Source organism: Spermophilus citellus (genome assembly GCF_964194105.1).
Source record: "Spermophilus citellus genome assembly, chromosome: 2".
Classification (NCBI taxonomy): domain Eukaryota; kingdom Metazoa; phylum Chordata; class Mammalia; order Rodentia; family Sciuridae; genus Spermophilus; species Spermophilus citellus.
This window is the reverse complement of record NC_138183.1, coordinates 12,976,132-12,997,177: the sequence shown is the minus strand read 5'-3', so window position 1 is coordinate 12,997,177 and position 21,046 is coordinate 12,976,132. Positions and strand designations below refer to the sequence as shown.

The 21,046-nt window shown below is 40.6% G+C and overlaps 2 protein-coding genes across 2 annotated transcripts in view; one reads left to right on the top strand and one right to left on the bottom strand.

Annotated features, from left to right (window-relative positions):
- Window positions 1-242: 242 nt before the first annotated feature.
- Window positions 243-14,956, bottom strand: NDUFA8 (NADH:ubiquinone oxidoreductase subunit A8). Its single transcript, XM_081277947.1, has 4 exons — window positions 14,800-14,956; window positions 8,251-8,414; window positions 4,151-4,316; window positions 243-559 (listed from the first exon to the last, which is right to left on the bottom strand). Exons 1-4 carry the CDS (start codon window positions 14,848-14,850, stop codon window positions 422-424), a joined length of 519 nt encoding a protein of 172 aa, XP_081134073.1. The 5' UTR covers window positions 14,851-14,956; the 3' UTR covers window positions 243-421.
- Window positions 14,957-19,547: 4,591 nt separating this feature from the next.
- Window positions 19,548-21,046, top strand: part of MORN5 (MORN repeat containing 5) — a 28,630-nt gene continuing 27,131 nt past the window's right edge. Inside the window, exons 1-2 of the mRNA XM_081280583.1 lie at window positions 19,548-19,620; window positions 20,090-20,237. Of these exons, the coding sequence (XP_081136709.1) occupies window positions 20,091-20,237 (147 nt within the window). The 5' untranslated portion in view covers window positions 19,548-19,620; window position 20,090. The remainder of the gene's footprint in view (window positions 19,621-20,089; window positions 20,238-21,046) is intronic.

Below are 21,046 nucleotides of genomic sequence, written 5' to 3'. Positions count from 1 at the left end.
CAATGTGCTTGAAATGGTTGCAAAGAGGTGAGACTTCAAAATATGTGAGCAGGAGGCATCGTCTCAGGTGACAAAGCCTTTCCTTTACACTCAGTTCTTTGCCCAGCATGGCTCCCCTGCCATACTATGAGTGGCCACTTACAGCAAAGCCAGAGGAACAGGCAGGACCACAAGAAGAAAAAGCCAGGGGAAGTCATCTTTAAAGGCCAAAAGGTTACATAAAACATAATAAAATACAACTGTTTCCTTTAAAATTTTTAATGGACAGGAAATGGTATAGAATAACTGCCAAGTCACATAAATTAGTTTTTTTGTTAATGTTTGTGAACCAGGAAAGAACACACTATCGGCGATGCAAACCACATGGGCGTTTTCACCAGTTGTCTGGGCGCGTGACTGAGCATGGGCCACTGACCCATCTTTACATGGTCCAGAAAAAAAGGCGGCTGCCATGTTTGGCAGGCTTCAGATCTCCTTCTATCTCAGGGTTGGGCTCTGGTCTTGCTCTTGAGTGATAGGGATTCTCCGGTAGAGGTCGATCTGTTTTCACTTTGGTGACCTGGGAAGGGCGAAGAGGGAAGAGGCAAAGTTGAAAGTAAGGTTGGAGAAAGCTGTGACTACAGATGAGCTCCCTGGTGTCTCCTCTCTGCTCCTGTTGCTCCAACTACCCTCCGACTTTAAGCCCTAGCAAACCATGTTTAATCCTCAAATAAACACTTAGGAAAGTTTACTTGATGTCATTCCACAGGGTGGAAGCTGGGGATATGGAAAGAAACAAGATATATACTGTCCTCAAAGGACTTGCTGTCTTCTGAGGGAGACAGGCAAAGTATCAACCAAGACTTACTTCTCACAGTGGAGACAGGAACTATGTGGGACAGCACCAAGGACTCTGCACATCTCACCTCACTGGAGGCTAGGGGCATGTACATTTCTGAGGAGGGAGCATTTAGCTTAATCTTGAAGGATAAGCAGGAGTTAGCCAGGCAGACTGGGGAGGAAGGCAGGACAGAGAGGTCGATCTTTAGAACAGCCAAAGCAAGGCAAGAAGAGTGGGGGGAGATGAAGCACCTAAACAAGCTCTCGATGTTGAGCACATGACATCCCATTTCATTCTCACATCCCTATGAAATCATTTTGCAGAGGTTCACTGAGACCACCTACAATACTACAAAAGAACTTTCAGAACACTGATCAGCCAGCCTACTCTAAAAGCCTGCCCTTTCAAAATCATGCAGCACTGGGAGACAACTGAATGACAAAGGGTATGAATGATCTGCAAACTACGGATTTTAACCTGTTGGTAACAGGTGCCACTGAGACAGGGATGTAACCACTCACACCCGTAGGCTAGAAAGTATGGAAGCTAGACTGGAAAGAAGCAAAGTCAGAATTAGAGAGCTGAGCCAACACGTCAACTAACACAGTAAAGGATAAACAGCAACAGGGAGATGAAGATACTGACATCCATGGTAACCCCTAATGGTCACCAAAATCTTAACTGGGAAGACAGCAGAAATTATTCATTTTAAAGATAAGGACATAGGCCCGGATACGTAGGCCATGGTTATTAACAAACTTCCAATTGCTACATTAATGGTATGAACTCTAAGCTACCCCAATGATAGAACCAGATTGACTTGCCTAGGTGTATAATTTCAGAAATCATTTTCTGTAAACAGAGTTTTCAGGTATACAACCAGTGACCACCCTCTATAGCATTTATTAACTCTAGCTCCCAGGTGAGAACCAGGGAGACCTGCTTAAGATGGGGTAACATCAGAGATGGAGCTGGAACCCGAATTTTCAAACGCAGAGTGGTTCCTTATTTGTCTGCTTTGAAACAGTATGCCCATTTCTCTGCTATAATTAGAGATCACTAAGGGTTTCTTCCTGCTTGAGTAAATCCAAATGCCCTCAGCTGGTATTAGAAGCTTTTAAGAATTCAAGATTTTCATGAAGTAAATCTAGGAAAATGTTTCTCAAATTTAAAGTAATCAAGGACCCCTTGAAAGAAAAAAACGAGGAAAGAACAAAGTAACCCCTTCTTCCATAGCACTCCCCAAAAGAAAAGGAGCAGAGGCATGTGGTCAAACCAACTACTAAGTAAATGACTTTGGGTAGCCTACCTAAGACTTAGTTTTCCACCTGTAAAACAGGTTTATGAGTAGCTCACAGGTCAGCAGATGAAGTAAAACAGTACATGTAAAGTGTCTGATGTACAGTAGGTACTCCGTAAGGTATTGCTGTTTTGGATTTTTTTTGGTACTGAATATTGAACCCAGGGGCCCATACCCAGAACTTTTTATTTTTTATTTTGGGACAGAGTCTCACTAAGTTGCTTAGGGCATTGCAAAGTTGCTGAGGCTAACCTCAAACTTGAGATCCTCCGGCCTCAGCCTCCTGAGTCACTAAGATTACAGGCTTGTACCACCACGTATGGCTTCATAAGTTATTTTTAATATTATCAGGATTATGGGTAAGAAAGTGCAGGGAAGGACACTGACATTCAAACTGAGACCTTACAAGTAAGTAGGAATTCAAAGGGGAAAGTAGAAGGGAAAGGCAACTGTGTGGGAACAGAACACAAATGTGAATTAAGCTAAAACTTAAACTTTACTCAGGTGATTATACCCTTCTAGAAAGAGACTGAATACTGAATTGAAGTAAAAGTGAAGGTGATAATCCACATAAAGAGAACACTTTTAAAAGTTAAGACAACACTAACTTTATTTTTTAGGGGTTTTTTAACGTTAATATAAAGATTCAAAAATAAATATATTTTCTTATTACCATGACTTGTTAGCATGACTTATTAATTCTCCTGTCAGGAGTCAGAAATGATAAAAGATAGTTTTGTTAAATGTGTAAGTTCCACCACTTTCCAACTTAGAATTATCACCTATTTAAAGTAATTTGTTGAGTGTAGCAAAAAAAGATATGTGAAGATAATTATGGTAGATACCAAAAAAAAAAAAAAAAAGGGCTAGGTCATTGCACTACTTATGACAACAATCTTTTCACCCAATTATTCACAGATGCTATACACAAAGGAAAAGAACAAAGATTAATTGTGGACCTATGTGCCCAGATAATATGCAAGGGATTCACATAAGCTCTCTGGCGTAATTCTCACAGAAAAACAGGGATCCCTGGCCCCACTTTGTAGATATGGTAGGACAAAAAACATTATGCAATTCGTTCAAGATCCTGCAGCAAGTAAGTAGTGGAACCAATCTATTTGCCTCCATGCCTGCCAGCTGCGCAGCCCAGAAGGAATGGAGGGTGCTAAAGCCAAGCAGCAGGAACAGATCAGCTCATTTAGGGGCCTGCATGTCACAATACAGATGGGACACCTTATCTTACAAGCAAAGGGAAGCCCCTGAAATTTTTTAAAAAGTGATCCCCATGATTTTTTATTTTCCACACAGATCATTCTTTCAGTGAAGATGTAGTTTTATCCCTAAATTCTTCAATTTCAGAGGATGAATGACCTTTTAAGACCCAACCAAACAGATCCACCTTCCCCTCCCTGAAATGCACAGAGTTCAGGTTAAGAACACCTCTCCGAGAAGATAACAGCAGCCCAGCCAGTGAGAAGACTAAAAAAACTATTCCAGGAAATATTACTCCAATGACTGTATGGACTACACAGGAGGAGGGATTGAAGACTGAAAGCAGCAGGCTTCAAGTTCTGACATTTCCACAGACGGTGACATCACAACTAAGATAGGTAATATAGAAGAAAGGAGAAGAAAACACACTTTTTAACTAGAAGCATCTATTTCTTAAATCTTAGGTATGTTTCTGAAAAATCTGGCACAAGCCTGATCCTATTTTGCAGTGAATTCTACAATAACCTCAAAGATGTTTTCAGCTGACAGTGTTTCACTAACATTTTGTTTATCCTCCTCCTACTCCCTTCTGTTCTTCAATCAGCTCATTAATAACAATTTTTTAAAAGGGGCATATGCTGGAATATTTCTACTAAAAACAAACCCTTTTGTATAGTGTACAATCACTCCCTAATAAACCTGAAGTAAATTTAAACTTCTTGCATCATATCTATACCCACAGAGACCACTCTCTGAGCACCTCCTGCCTTTCTCTAAACTCAGGTGGGAATGGGACCCAACAGGAGCCCTTTTACCTTTGATAGTTCTCCCAGGTCAGGCCGCACCCAGCCCAATTTGTCCAGCACACAATCATCAAACTTTGCCTGCTGTTTGCGACAGTGACGAAATAACTGCAGGCCGGAATAATCGATGCAGGTCCAATATTCTGTAAAAGGCTCCGCACAGTGACGCTTTATCTGCCTGGAAAGGAGGGATAGGTTAGAGGCAGCACTTATGCAAAACAATAAAAATCAGAAAAGTTGGGCAAAATATAGGCACAGATCTCAAATACATAACCTTAATTTCTGAAGAGCATGGGAGTAAATACTATCACCTTACTTACAGAACAACTGCAAGACCTTCAAATGACATAAAAAAAAAAGATTTCTGAAGAACAAAACCCACTTACTTTATGTAGCTTAAAGAAAAGGTTGTGGCCTAAGGCACAGGTATCTTACTCAAGAGGAGAACTCCTCACTTGGGACTATTTATTCTTTTCATTAAATCCAATTCTAAAGAATATCTGCTTAGCAAACTTAGAAAGAAGCATAGTCAGAGATGGGCACACTGACAAGAGTCAGAGGTGACAGACAATGGCAAAAGAGGAGACAGAATTTCAAAAAGCAAATATACAAACTAACAAGCAGAAGAGCCTGGGGTCACTCATTATAGAGGCAAACTGCCCTCCACTCCTTGATAGCTCAAGGTTCAAGTTCTACTAAATGCTTTGAACCAAAATAGAGACAACCCTTGTCACCAACAAAAAAAGTTAAATTATATTTAGCGTTCTCTGTTAAGAAGAAGGGAAGCAAATTTTGTGGCCTCAAAATTGGCTAGGGGAAAAAAACGTAACTTTTGTGGATAAAAGGGAAAAGTAAGCTTCAGTTCTGAAAAATTCCCCTTATCATTCAAATGTGCTGGTAATCAAATAAAGCAAAACAAGAAAGAATAAAATACCATTATTTTATGCAATTGTATTTGAGGTAGTGGAAGATATTGAGAGGACTCCTTCCCCCAATGGAATAATTATGAGGGCTGGGGCCTTAGCTGAATAGTGGAGCACTTGCCTAGCACATGTGGGGCACTGGGTTCGATCCTCAGCACCACATAAAAATAAATAAAGTAAAGGTATTTTGTCCATCTACAACTAAAAATAATATTTAAAAATAATAATAATAATAATGGAGTGGGGAGCATAAGCAGAATGAAGGAACTTTGGTTTGGGCAAAGGGGAGGGAGGAAAGGAGGTGTGAGGGTAGGAAAGATGGTGGAATGAGATGTACATCATATACCCTGGGTATATGTGTGAAGACATGAATGGTGTGACTCTACTTTGTGTACAAGATAAATGAAAAATTGTACTCCATATGTGTACTATGAACTGAAATGAATTCTGTCATGTATAACAAATTACAATAAAATTTTAAAAATAAAAAAGTAATAATTATGAAATGCTTCCTTACCCTACTCCAGCAATCTAACTAGCAAATGGATCCTGTTTAAGATGTTTCAAAAAGGTAGACTCTCAGAGATGGTCTAAGGAAGTTCATAGTAAAACTTCTGCGTTCCCCTTATGGGAGACAAAAGTGACCAGTTTCCTAGGTAACCTTGCAGGTATTGTAGGCATAACCTGCACTCACTCATCCTGGACTTGAGAGTCACTCCAGTAGAAAACTACCATTTTCAAGGGGAGTTCTGAATCCTCCAAGATGCTGGGGCAGAAGAGGAGCTGCAAATAGTGCTCTAGTAGTCGAGGTCCCTGTTCTGGACCCAGCTACTCTCAGCCCACAGATGATCATCTACTAAGGCTCCAATCAATACTTCAGCAGCGAGAAATTCCTTTCAGGGAGGCAGTTAGGCACCTTGGGAACCTGTGAAATCCAAACATTTGCCAATTAAAACATACTAACTCTGGATCTTGGGAAAAATGTTTTGCCAAAATTCTTAGAAAATAATATTTTTTTAAAAAATGAACACATATTTAATCTTGCTAGCAGATAAATCAAAGAAAATTCAAGCACAATAAAATATCATTTGGTACCTGTCAAATATTTAAATAACATGCATACCAGGATGCAGTGCTGACAGCATTAAGTTGACCCAACTCTAAAAAAAAAAAAAAAAAGAAAAGGCACTAAAGTTCAAGAGCCATAAATATGTTCAAAGCCTTCTACAGCTGGGCACGGTGGCACACACCTGTAATCCCAGTGGCTTGGGAGGCTGAGGCAGGAGGATCATGAGTTCAAAGCTGCCTCAGCAACTTAAAGAGGCCCTAAGCAACTCAGTGAGAACCTCTCTCCACATAAAATACAAAAATGTGGCTAAAGGGGCTGGGGTTGTAGCTCAGTGATAGAGCACTTGCCCAGCATGTGTAAGGCACTGGGTTCGATTCTCAGTATCACATACAAATAAATAAAAAAAGGTCCATCAACAACTAAAAAATACATTGTGTGTGTGTATATATATCCCATTACCTTAAAAACATACAAAAAAAAATGTGACTAAAAATGTTAAGCACCTCTAGGTTCAATCCCTGGTACCACAAAAAAAAAAAAAAGGCTTTTCAAAATAATCTTACAATTGGCAATAATTAAAAGATGAAAAAGAGGGGCTGGGGCTGTGACTCAGCAGTAGAGTGCTTGCCTAGCATGTGTGGGGCCCTGGGTTCGATCCTCAGCACCACATAAAAATAAATAAATAAATAAATAAATAAAGGTACTGTGTCCGACTACAACTAAAAAAATAAATATTAAAAAAAGATGAAAAAGGGCCACATACAAAAGTAGTCACTCAGATTTATCTAAAATGATCAAAAATTGAAATCATCAATTATGTTCACTAGCAGAAACTGGTCAAGTATATTTTGGTTAGTTCATCTACTAATGGAATAGTACACAGTCATTAAAAATAGTGAAGACTATACAACAGCCTGACAGAATTTTCCAATAGTTTCAATGAAAAATCAATTTTTAAAATACACAAGCTTTGACTGTGACCACAAAAATACTCTTGTATGCAAACAAAGATAGTATAAGGAAAAAGGAAAGCAGCTACTGTGCTAAGGCATTTGATTTTTCCCTCTAATGTCATACAGTGGGCATCTGCAGCTTCTGCCTAGCCGACAGTCATTCCCCATTCTTCTATAAACACCCCTGACATTTTCCTTTTGGGAACAACCCCTCCCTGTCTCTCAGCAATGTGGTTTGAATGAAGTTAAGACTCCATCCACTCGAAGCCTGACCAATCAGAGCATTTTCTCTCTCAAGGCAGAACTGGCTCAACAATATGCATTCAGTCAGCTAGGACAACTGCTATCCATGCAGGGACCCTGGTCTCACACTACTGGAGAGATGGCACTTTGTCTAGGCTTGCTAAGCAAGGAGAAGAGCACTTTGAAGCAGCTGTTGGACACTTCTACCACACCAAAGAGAGAGTCTCTGAAAATAAAGTCGAGAGAGAAAAGCAGAACTAAGAGAATATGGAGAGAAAAGGAAAAGCAAAAGACACCAACAGCGTTGAGATCACTGAAGCCCTTGAATCTAGCCTGCTTCATGCCAGGTCTATTTCTGGACTCTACAGTTAAAGAGCCAAATCCCTGAGTCCCTGCCCCTTTCAACAGAGTCCCGCCTAGTATCTTGCTAAAACATTTTTCTATAATTATACACCATAGATTTTTCTACTCAAATATCAAAGACAGTTGACTACCTAAAAATCTGACTCACAACTGTGTGTTCTGTAGTAACAATAATAACCTAGTGAATGTCTGCTCATCAGCACTGTCCCTCATTTTTTAGGGTGCTGGGGATCAAGCACAGGGCCTCCCACATACTAGGCCAAGTGCTCTACCACTGAGCCACATCTCTAGCCCTGAGGTGTCTTTATGTATTTTCAAATTTTTCATAGACATACTGTGTAAAACAGGTATTATCTTACACTTTGGAAACTGATACACATAGAGATTAAAGAACTTGCCATATAGTAAAAATGAAAACAAAAATATCACTGACTGTTTACCTTGGTCTGTTTTAAAACCTACCCATTTCCTACTAAAATTATCCTTTGGTTTAACTAGCTGGATGTTTTTAAGACCCTGATTTTTCAACCACACAGGCACTGAGACCAAAAGACTTCTTACCTGAAGAATTCCAGAGCACACTTGTTGACCAACTTGCCTTCCTCTAAACATCGCCTCGGGTCTTTCTCCTCCCAGCGGCACAGCATGAACTCCTTGTTGGGCTTATCACACTGAGCCCCATAGTGATGGGCCGCAGCTTTCAGCACAGCAGAGCTGACTTTCACCTAGAAAAGGAACATGGGACCAAGACCAAAGACTGAATCAGTGTCACTTTCTCCATGTTACTTCATGCTGGTCAAGAAAAGCAGCTTGGTTAGGACTGCTGGGTCTTTATCCCTAAAAATGCTACAGTTACATCAACTTTTATGATAGCCTCATGTTTAATTTTCTTGCTCTAGAAATCACAAAGCTCATTCTCATATATTATTTTCTTCACCTTTACAACAATCTCACAAAGTTGATGTAACTGTAGCATTTTTAGGGATAAAGACCCAGCAGTCCTAACCAAGCTGCTTAAAAGGCAAATGGGGGCTCCTGCAATGCCAGGAGAGGAACCATCTCAGGGAGCTTCCCTGAGTTTCCACTCCCAGAATAAATTAATAGAGTAAGAATATATGGGACTCCCAGAGGACCAGGAAATCACAGAAGATGAGAGACTGGAAAGAATCAGAAAGAGCACCTAGTCCAGCAAACTAACAAAGTACTAGAAGCTGTGAATTTTTAAAAATAATAAAATCAACATTTTCTTGAGGAAAAAAGTGTGGTTAAGTTAACTCACAGGGAACTGCAACAGTCCAGGGTCTATTTAACAGCTGCAGCAGCAAAGGTCCTGCTGGGCTTTTTTCTGTTCTTGCTTTTTCCACAGTAATAATACAGTGTGTGTGAGTGTGTGTGTGTGTGTGTGTGTGTGTGTGTATGTGTGTTTTAGTAGAGATGGATACAGGATCTTTATTTTATTTGTTTATTTTATGTGGTGCCAGGGATAGAACCCAGTGCCTCATGCATTCTAGGCAAGTGTTCTACCACTGAACTATGACCCCGGCCCCAAACCACAATGTTTTAATTTCTATCTCTTAACAGAACATGTTGTTATTTGAGAGAATTCTCCCTCATTCTTCCTTTTTAAACTTGTCTGTTACTCTCTCAGATGAACATTGCTCTAATAATTTGCATTTGAATTGCATTAAATTTAGTTAACATTCTGAATTGGGAGGATGAGCACTTTGTAACACAGATTGAGCATGTATCTTTTCTGAAATACTTGGGACCAGAGGTGCTATGGATTTTTGGAGGATCTGGTTATACATAAGAACTATCCTGGGGATGGGACCCAAGTCTAAATATGAACCTCACCTTATACATATACGCTGAAGGTAATTTTATCAAATATTTTTAGTGCACCTGTGTTTTGACTGCAACCTGTCACGTGAGCTCAGGTGTATAATTTTTCATTTGTGGCATCATGTTGATACTCAAAATGTTTTAGATTTTGGTGTATTTCAGATTTTGGATTTTTGAACTAGGGATATTCAGCTTGTGTTGGGTCTCTGCTCAAATTTTATATCCTCAGAGAACCTTTCCTTAATCATCTGACATAAGCTAGCACTTGACCATCTAATATAAGCTGGTGGTCCCTCATGTGGTGTACATGTAACTACTAGGACGTAAGCTCCAACAGGGTAGGGACTCTGTTTCAACAGAGATCCAATACTGTAAAAAGGTATTCTCCCTAAATAAAGGATATAATTAAATGTAATATTTACCATGATACATCAAGCACCCAAAATAGCTCAAGACTGGCTGTTGAGCACCCAATCTTTTCAGACAATGGAGACCCAAGAATTACAAAAGGCATAAAAATATATGAATTATGGCCTGTAGAAGACATAGTATTTCTCTCCATTTAAGCCAGATTCAGGTCATTCTTTTCCTTGGTTAAAATGAAGTTCCCTTCATAAAGGGACGTTGCACATTTCTTGCTTATTCCACAAGTTTTTTGTTTGTTTTTGGTTCTGGAGAGTGAACCCAGGGGTGACATCCCAATCCTTTTTTAATTTTGAGATAAGGCCTCACTAAGTTGCTGGGTCTCCCTAAGTTGCTGAGGCTGACCTTGAACTTGCAATCCTCCTGCCTCATATTCCCAAGTCACTGGCTCCACCATATCCAGCTTAGCATTTAATACTATCTTAAGTAGAGTACTTTTTTCTACTGGATTTTCAAACTGGCTACTGCTTGCTTATACACTATAAATTTCTTAGCCACCTTACTGAAGTCATCTTACCAGTTTCAATACAAATCTCATGAGAATTATCAGAAAATACTTACCATTTAAAACCATAAAATCAGTTTGTCTTTCTTTCTGATGCTTGTATCTTTTTTCCTTCTTTTCTTTTTTTTAAAAAAAAGACTTTATTTTACTTATTTGTTTATTTATTTATTATGTGGTGCTGAGGATCGAACCCATTGCCTCTCATGTGCCAGGCAAGCACTCTTCCTCTGAGCCACAACCCCAGCCCCATCTTTTTTCCTTCTTATTCTCTTGTACTATTTTATTGCTCTGATCAAACCCTCCAGCACAACTCAGATAAACTGAAATGACAGTAGGAAACTTTTTGTTCCTAAACTTTAAAACAGCTTGATACAACATTTATCTGCTTTCCTGTTGCTATTGTCTTCCCTAAGAAAGACTAATAAAAAAATTTCAAGCATCTTTTTATTAACCTATAAGTGTAACATAGAGCATTTACAGATTTATCTAAAACTAACTTCTATTTCTAGAATAAAATCTAGTCTAGTCTATCATAGTAATGTACTTTAATACAATACTGGATTTGATTTGTAAAATTAAGTATTTTATTATGAGAAAAGTCTATAATTTTATTCACTTTGCCCAGTTAAGAGAGTAATTTACACACTACAGGAAGAGAAAATTAAAGATATGACTATGTCTACAAATATTACAACTTCATAATTATTAAAAACAAAGATAAAGTTATAATGTAAGTGAAAACAAAGATAAAGTTATAATGTAAGTGAAATTTGCCATGACAATTCTAATAAATTTGTCAAAAATCTGTAAAACTTTTACATGAAATTTTTTTAAAATAAAAGTTACCTAAATAGTTTGGAGAATAAAAATGATCACTCAAAGTTTAATTAAAGCATAACACATTTAAAAAATTATGTTGGCTATATTTACTTCCTTTTCAAATGCCTTAAAATATCCTTAAGTGACTAATTTAATACCTCAAATGCCCATGGTGATCATGCCCCCCAAAGCCTGCAACATTATTTGTTTTACTTCCCTACAGATGTGGAGGTTTTACCCAAACAAAGGTACACCCATGTTGTTGAGCATATAAAATACTACCTATGTCACAAAGAAATAAAAGATGAGAATCACTCACTAAATCCATTTCCTAACTGATGAACAAGAGACATATGCTCAATGACAAGCCAGTCAATGGCAACCCCAGAACTGTAACCCAAAGCCTATGACCCCTAACCAGGCCTCTTCCCAGGTCATCACCATCCCTGATACAGCAAAGAACCTGAGGTGTCAACCACATCTCCTCACCTGCTTCTTCACTAAGACTGACTGATGAACTCCAATAGCAAGGCTGTCCTTTCACAGCTGCTTACCATGAATACCCTTTCAAATTCATTCAACGCCCTTTGTCTCAAGAAGACAGAATTTCGACATCTTTCCTCACCTAACCTCACAAGCCAACCTGCACAGCAGGATTATAAAGTCTGCAGGTGTGGGAAGTGAGGCAGAGATTTTCTAGTCTTGTTCTTGCTTCCTTAAACCACGTCTGCAACTTCTTATGGTACTTGGTTTATATCAGGCCTTTTATTTTCTTTAATATATGTAAAGTGGAGCATGATACTACTTACAGATCCATTATGAGGATCAAATGAGTTAATGCATACAAATATACTAAGAACTCTGCCTGACATAAAGTACATCATCAATATTAGCTATAATTCTCATTTTTACTCAAAAGTATCAATGTGTTCAAGGAAGTTTCTAGCCCAAAGCTTCTAACTACGTTTTCCATGGGGATGTGTCATAACTCCCAGTCAACAAGATCCAAAATGCTTTTAATCTCCTACCCAAACTTGCTGTTGCTTCTGGCTTCCCCAATTCTACTGTCAACACATATCTGACATTGATTCCTCAACCTTTCCCGCCTTCCTTCTTAATCCATTGCTAAATAGGATCAATTCCAGACATATTCACTTGTTCTTTCCTTCCTGCAAGCTGCTGAAGTGATTATCCTAAATGATAATTCCTATTCTACTCTGCTATTAAAACAAATCATTGTTAGGAGCAGTAGTGCACACCTATAATCCCAGCTATTTGGGAGGCTGAGGCAGGAAGATCACAAGTTCAAGGCCAACATGGGCAATTTGGTGAGACCATGTCTCAAAACCAAAAATTTTAAAAAAGGGCTGAGAATAAAGCTCAGAGGTACAGTACTGATGGGTTCAATCCCCAGTACCTTAAAGAGAGAGAGGAGAAGGAGAATGTTCTGTCAAAGTTCAGCCTTAACAGGACAAAGCCTAAACTTACTGGCTGTTCAAAGCCTTCTGGTTCCAAACTATCTTTTGTTTTGTTTTGTTTTAATTAGTTACACATGACAGTACAATGATCTTGTCAAACTTATCTTTCTAGCTTTCTCATCCAAGTTTCACAAAGGGATTATTTGCTGTTCTCTAAACACTGAACTCACTGTTCCCCAACCCGTTTTTAGCCCCCTACATTTTCCCAGCTCCTTACCTTTGCTCAAATCCTACCTTCACTTAAGAGTTCTCTCCATCTCTGCCCAGAAATGCCATTATTCAAATGTCCATTTAGCTATATCCTATCTTATGGCCAAGAAGGACTTTTTGTTTTCCCTTTATAGCCTCAGAGAACTGTACAATAGTAATCACTCATCTTACAAACAAAATAACTGTCTGAAAATGCTGAAAGTGACTAATTAAGGTGACTGACAGTTAGCCCTGGAATCAATATTGAACATCAAACCCTTTCCTTAGGCATGCCTGCCCCTCTTTCATAGTATTTAATGGTACTTTGTCCTATATTTTAGTCATTTATTATCTGTTTCTCAATTCACATTTCAGATGTAAACCCTAAAGGCAAATTTATTTCAGATAAAGAACTTCTTGCATAAAACAGAACCTCAAATGCTTGCTGAACCAAATTAAAATTCCAATGAAAAATACAGCAACTCACGTTTAACCCAGTTTCATGATGGGGCAAGAAATAAAAAACTGGTTCCTCAGAAGCATTCTTCCTGCCTCTTCTTAGCAAATGTCACTTTATTATAAAGCTCCTGAACACAGCTAATTTCTTCATTTGAGGAAAATAACAGTTGTCATCCTCACAGGCATATAAGACTAAATGAAGTAATGCAGGTAAAACACAGTGCCTGACTCATAATTCTCGGCACCAATTTTTAGTAATGCCCTTTCCCTCCTTTTATGTAGCCTGTTCCTTCTACTATCCAGTCGTATGACTTCTTCCCACCACCTCACTTATAGGATAAGGTCCAAACTGCTTGGCCAAGTCCTATCTCAGCCATAGGTATATCTCCTGGCTCAGGACCTGCTGCTTCCCACCAACACTAGGATCACATTAAACAGCACCTGGAACCCCAACAAACCAAGACTCTATTAAACCTTCCCAATCTGTTGAGCATCTGCCCATAACCAAGTATTTTAAAAATGGGTTTCAGGACCAGACCTGGGTTCACCACCCAACTCTACCACATACTAGCTATGTGACCTCGGGCAAACCACTCCTACTCTCAGGGTCTATTTGATCTATAACAGGGGAAGGCCAATTATATCCTACCTTATAGTGTTGCTGGGAGGATTCAATAAATTAATGCATCTAAAGTAATTATTTGCATCCTGCTTGGCTTTGAGAAATGGCTGGATCATGGGAGCTATAATTAGTAATCTACTGTCTTCACTTCTCATGGCACTAACTACACTGTAGTATAACTACCTCTTTATGTGTCTCCCTCTTAGATTAAAACCTATATGAGAGCAGTGACTTTATCTCGTATTTTCCAGTGTATGTGCACGTTGTAATATTTAAAAGATATGCTTTAAATATGTCCAGACCAAACACCTTGCCATAGTTGTGAGCAAATATATTCTTCAATATCATCGTATTTTCCTACAGCTCCTTAACTCCTTTCTAATGTGTTCTGCACCGATGAAATACTTTAATGTGACCGTCCGCCCTCGGATGTGCGCACCTGGGACGGTATACTCCATTCACAGGGAGGTGTGAGCGACAGGAGGTAAAGAGGCCCTGCCTGGCTTATGGTTGGTAAAAAGTATCATCATTATTCACAGAAAGAGGAGCAGGTCTCTGGTGGTGGCGGGTGGGGGTGTTCTACAGCCACAGCGGGGTGCAGTGGGGTGGGTCAGGATCCTCGGAGCTATGCATGGACGTTTGGGAATCCGGTGTGTGTGCTGGGATCGGGAACTGGGGGTCGGGGCCCAGGGTCCGCTGAGGCGAAGACTGGGCCCAGGCCTAGCCAGCTGCAGCCCTGTGCCCCTCTTGCCTGTCCTCCAGACGAGCCTCACCTCCTCCACTTTCAGCTCTTCCACAGTAGGCAGCTCCACTATCCCCGGCATGACGGCTGTAGCTGCGACCCCGCCGAGGTGCCCTCAGCGGCTTTGCCCCCGTCTCCTTGAACTCCGCTTAGGACCGCCGTAGCCCAGCCTGCGCATGCGCATCCCACAGCACGCAGGCGCACTGCTCCGTTCCGCGCCGGAGACGGAGCATGCGCAAAGCCAGGAAGTCCGGCGCGTGCATGGGGCGGGGCTTCGCGTTGGTTCCGCCCACCCCTCCTGGTTGTCATAGTGAGGCGTTGTCCACTAGGGCTGGGATCCCAGCTGCTGGAGGCTAGAAGCGGGAGTCATGGAGTACACAGGGAGCAAATATATCGGGGAATATGTAGATGGGAGGTAAGGGCTTCATTTGATTCACTTAACTAGGTCTGAATATCTGCGACTGGGATAAGACGTCTGCCTTTTTGCTTCCGCAAGGGACTTTATGCCAGGCACTTTTCACAAACTTGCTTGAGTAATTTGCTCAAAGGCACATATCCAATAAGCAGCAGAGCTAAGAATCATTCGTTCCACATATGGGGTGTGTGTGCTGTCTTTCAGCTTTAGATATATGTATAAAATATTTAAAATGTCAAGATTCTTGTTCTCATGAAGCTTACAATCTAGTTGGAGTGTATTGCCAATAAACAAATAAATGAGAAGATAATGTCAGATAGTGGGAAATGCTATGAAAAAAAAAACATGGAGATTGGGAATTAGGGACTGTGGGTAATTCAAATTTACTGTGCAGTCATCCCACAGTATCTCCACAATATATTCCAGGACCCCAAGCAGAGTTCCTTTCCAATAAGCAAGTCCACACCTGGGGTTGGAAAATATTCAGGGGGAAAGTACTGCTTCTGTACTGAACATGTATACACTTTTCTTGTCATTATTTCCTAAATGATGCAGTATAGCAACAACATTCTACTAGGTATTATAAATAGAGAAGATTTGAATTTTATAGGACAATGTGCAAAAGATTACATGCAGATATTGCCATTTTATATGAAGGACTTGAGCATGCATAAATCTGAGGAGGTCCTGGAACCCATTCTCCCCTATTCCAAGGGACACCTGAACTTTCAGTCCATGATTGATTGAATCCACAATGTAGAACCTGCAGACACAAAGGTCCTACTGTACGTGGTGTCTTCCCTCAGGGAGTTCACAATCTCCGAATTATTAGAATTATGTACACAAATTACTCCAAGGGACAAATAGTAAAAGTTATTTAGTTCAACAAATGTTGGTTGTCCTCCAAGGACCAGGCTCTGGATTTTACCCTGGTCATAATCCTTGCCCTCAAAAAGCTCATTCAAAGATAGAGTGGCAAGTAAATGTAACACAGATAACCACAGTTCTGCATGGTCAGTGCTTCAATGGAGAGAAGCAGAGAACACAGAAATGGCTACTCTTCTTTGCATGAAGGTGGAATCTCTGTGTTATAGCTGGGGAAAATAAGGATGAAATAGATTGCCAAACAAGTGGTAGTTGTTCAAAGGGTGAAGCACACCTACCATGGGACTGTAAAGATGGAGAAATGAAGAGTGAGAATTTGGTGGAATCTGTGGGCTGTATTCACAGGTTGTTGGATTCCAGTAGGTTTTTTTTTTTAAGGAAGAAGAAGGGATAGGGTTGTAGCTCAGTGGTAGACACTTGCCTAGCATGTGTGAGGCCCTAGGTTTGATCCTCAGCACCATATAAAGATAAATAAATAAAATAAAGGTATTGTATCCATTTAAACTACAAAAAAAAAAATTTGAAAGGAAGAAGAGATCAATGGTCTAGCCAGGGTTACAACATAGATTTCTAGAGATGGTGGTAGTAAATTTGGGGTTCTATCTTTAACCCTTAGTCAACCTTGCAAGGGAAATGTCATTAGCTCCACTTTAGAGGTAATTGGGGTTTAGAGCTTCAGATACTTGTCCAACTCATAGGTAAGTGGCAGAATGCTTGGTGTGCACTTTCCCTTTGGCTGAGAGGGGTAATTTCCTTTTAGAATTTAAAGAAGAGAGTAGCTTCTGTATACAATAAGAAGTTGATATTTAACATTTAGTTTGTATAGACTCCCTACTACTGCTGGGAATGTAAAAAAGATTACAACTGCTTTGCAAAAGTTTGACCATTTCTTAAATGAAAATACATACCCATACAAACATACATATATGATTGCATTTATAAATTACATAAATGTTATCACATTTATTTGTGATAACAACCCCCAAGTGTCCCATTAATAGGTAAGTGAATAAACAAATTGTGGCATGTCTATCCTTGGGAACACTACACAACAAAAGGAGTGATAAATGGTACACACAACACCAACATGAATGAATTATAAAGAATTGTGTTGAGTGAAAGAATCCATGGGGCTGGGGTGGTAGCTCAGTGGCAGAGTGCTCGCCTAGCATGCATGAAGCACTGGATTAGATCCTCGGCACCAGATAAAAACAAACTAACGTATCCACCTAAGACTAAAGATACATAAATAAATAAATATTTAAAAAAAAAAAGAAAGAAAGAATCCAGACACCAAGAAGTACACACACAGGGCTGGGGATATGACTCAGTGGTAGAACACTTGCCTAGCACAAAAGGCCATGGGTTGATCTCTAACACAATCAATCAATCAATCAATCAGTAAGATGTATGATTCCCTTTATATAAAATCCTAGAAAATGCAAACTAACCTGGTGACAGAAAGCAGACGAGTGGTTCCCTGGGCATGAAGGCTGTGGGGAGGGGCACACAGGAAGGATTACAAAGGGCATGCAGAAATTTTGGAGGAGAACAGATATATTAATTATGTCTGTTGTGATGATGGTTTTCTGAGGGTATGTCAAAACTTACCAAATAGTCCAAGCTAAATACATGTATTTTGTGGTATGTCAATAGTACTTCAATAAAGCTGGTCTTAAAAAACAACAACAACAATAAAAGAGATGATTTCCTAGTACCATGTGTGAATATAAAAAATAAAAAGCTAATGTAGGATCTTCCCTCAAGATCATGGTTTCTTTGGAATAGTTACAGAATTGAATTCTAGATAACACTACTGCAAAGCAGCACAAGAAGTGCTAGGGTAGACTTACAAACGCAGGGGGCAAAGGGAAACCAATAACATTTATGTAGTGACCACTATGCTCCAGGTGGCTTTGCCTGCATCTTCCCTTCCTTAAAGCAATTCTGTGTAGTAGGCATCATTATCCTCTTTTACAGATAGGAAAAGTAAGACTCAGTAATTACATAACTTGCTCAAAGTCACCTGGTTAGCACTGGACAGAGCAGGTGTTGAAACCCAGGCCTATCAGATTCTACAACCACTATAGAGCCTTGTTGCCTCCCAAAAGCCACGCCCAACTGGCTTCACAGAGATGATATTTGAAATAAACCCTGAAGGTTGGGTAGGATTTCGATGGGTGGAGAATCAAGGTGAAGAATGTTACTGGGTAGAGGGAACAGCAGGACCAATAGCCCAGAGGACTTGTGTAGGGAAGAGCAGATAACCAGTTTGGCCAGAGGTAGGGTAGGCTTAGAGGGGTTATGGGAGGGAAAACTGGGGAGTGGGCTGAGCCCCAGAAAAAACAAAGTTCAACACTTTACACAATTCTGGCAGTGGAGGAATCGCTAAAAGATCTTCTAGGGCTCAGTGTTGGAAATCTAATCGATTTCATTTCTGTATCACTCTTCATAGTGCATATTTGTGGTAGAGAATGAATTTTGGCCAAATGAATTAATAGGAGAATGAATGAATGGTAGATATTAGAAATATGGTAATCATATCCTCATTAGGCATTGAAGTCTTCACTATAAAGTGGCTTTCTGCATTCTTTTTAACTTCACATTTAGAATGAAAGCTTTTCACTTTGAATGAATTAAAGAATGAAAGGGAAGGAGGAAGAGAGGAAAAGAAAGAGGGACAGAAAGGGAAGGAGGGAAGCTGACAAAGTGGCAGAAATGGAGCTGCCCACACCCAGGTCTGCAGGCTCGGAAGCTGGGCCTTCCCCACCGGGCACTCATGTTTGGGGCTGTAGCACCCATTCCATCAGTTCTCTGGACTTTCTGTTCCCTTCATTCCTTACTCAGTAGATGTTTGCAGGGCACTTGTTTAAGAGGGAAGTGTGGTCCTAGGAGTTGAGAGCAAGGTGTTCCTCTCTAGAGGCTCTGATTAAACACAGGAGATGAGATGTTTAATTGCAGCGCAGGGCCTAAAGTGCTGAGCCTCCAACAAAGTTTAGGAAAGGTGACTTCAGCCAGTGGGGAGGAATGGAAAAGGGATGAATTAAAACATAGCTCTCAGCCAGGCATAGTGTAGCATGTACCTCTGTAATCCCAGAGACTTGGGAGCCTGAGGCAGGAGGATCACAAGTTCAAGGCCAAATTTAGCAAGATCCTGTCTCAAAATAAAAAATAAAGAGGGTTGGGGATGGAGCTCATTGGAGAGTGCTCTGGGTTTAATCCCCAGTACCACAAAAATAAATAAATTAGAGCATATTTAAAGTACTCATTGTATGTCAGGCCCTTTACTAAGAAAACTGTCGTATACTGTCAGGGGTGACCTCAGAACTGAGATTAGTTGCACCCATGAAGAAGCCGGTCCCCTGGTCCAGCTGTCCTTGCTGTCCCTGCCCTGTACTCTTGTACACACCCATGATTTCCTGCAGGGCACTTGCTACACATTGTGCAATTGCTTACTTGTGTCCCTTGCGCAGACCGGGAGGGCTTCTGCCTTGCTTGGGTCTGTGCTGTATCCAGCAGCCTGGCTCTGACCTAGCACTTGGCTCACAGCAGGTGCTCTGGAAATATTTTTTTGGGAGGGAGGAATAGAGACAGAGAAATTTGGGGAAGTGCCCAGGATGATCCTTCTAGAAAAGGTGCTGTATTCAAACCCATATCTCCTATCTCTAAATTTCATATTTTTTTTAAGTATCCCAATTGTGGCTTAGTGAGGAGGAATAGGGAAATCAAAAATCTGATTGAGCCCTGGCCTTCATTTCAGTTCCTATGGTGTGGCTTTGGATACATCCCTACCCTCTCTGGGCCTAGCAAGAAGGTATTTCATTGAACAGCATGAACTCCAGGACAGCCTACAGGTGAAGGGAGAAGGAACAGACTGAACTCTGCCCCACCTCTTAAGCAGGATTTTTGAGGGAAACAAAACAAAATTTGGGGTTTTAGACAGAATATTGCTGAGAGGATGACGCGCGAAATCAAGGACTAGCTTCCTACAGGGCTCAGTGATTTTCCTATGTCCTTGCAGGATGGAGGGCAAAGCTGAGTACATCCTCCCAACAGAAACAAGATATGTTGGGGAAATGAAGGACGGCATGTTTCACGGTGAAGGAACCCTGTACTTCCCCAGCGGGAGCCGATATGACGCTGTCTGGGAAAAGGGATTGGCCATCAAGGTGAACAGATGGGGGAGGCAAAGAGGGATCCTTGGACAGGAAGAGCCCACCCCCGCACTGCTGTGATGCTCTGCCTCCCTGTCTAGCACCCACCCATATCTATTTTGTATCTCTCCCACTTCTTGATTTCCCAGAATATTCTCTAGGATATTCTAGAATATTCTCCCTCTCAATCTGGAATGGACCCTGAGGAGGCTATGATGAGTTTGAATCCTGCTGTGCCTCTTATTATTTGACCTTGGGCCTATGACTTTACCTCTCTTGAGACTAGAGTTCCTCATATGTAAACCAGGGACAGTGGTTGTATTCATTGTCTATTGCTGCTACAGCAAATTACCACAAATTTGGTGTCTTAAATCAGCACAGACTTATTATCTCACAGATCTGGAAGTTGGCCGTCTAAACTGAGTGAGTTGCATTCCTGAGACTCTAGGGGACAATGTATTGCCTTGCCTCTGGAAGCTGCCTGCATTCCTTGGCTCCTCACCATGCTTCACTCCCACCTCTGCTTCCTGCGTCACATCCTCTTCTCTGCCTCTGCTTGCATCATTTTGTTTTCTCTCACCCAGACCTTCCTACCTCTTTCTTATAAAGACCCTGTGATTATATTTGGTGCACCCAGATACCTCAGGAGAATCCCCCCCACTTCAAGATTCTTAATCTAATTGCATCTGCAAAGTCCTTTTTGCCATGCAAGTTGACATAATCACAAGTCCCATCGTATGTGAACCCCTTTGGAGGCCATTATTCAGCCTGCCACAGTAGTACTAGGCATCTCCTAGGAGGTTGTGAGAATAAATAAAGCAAAA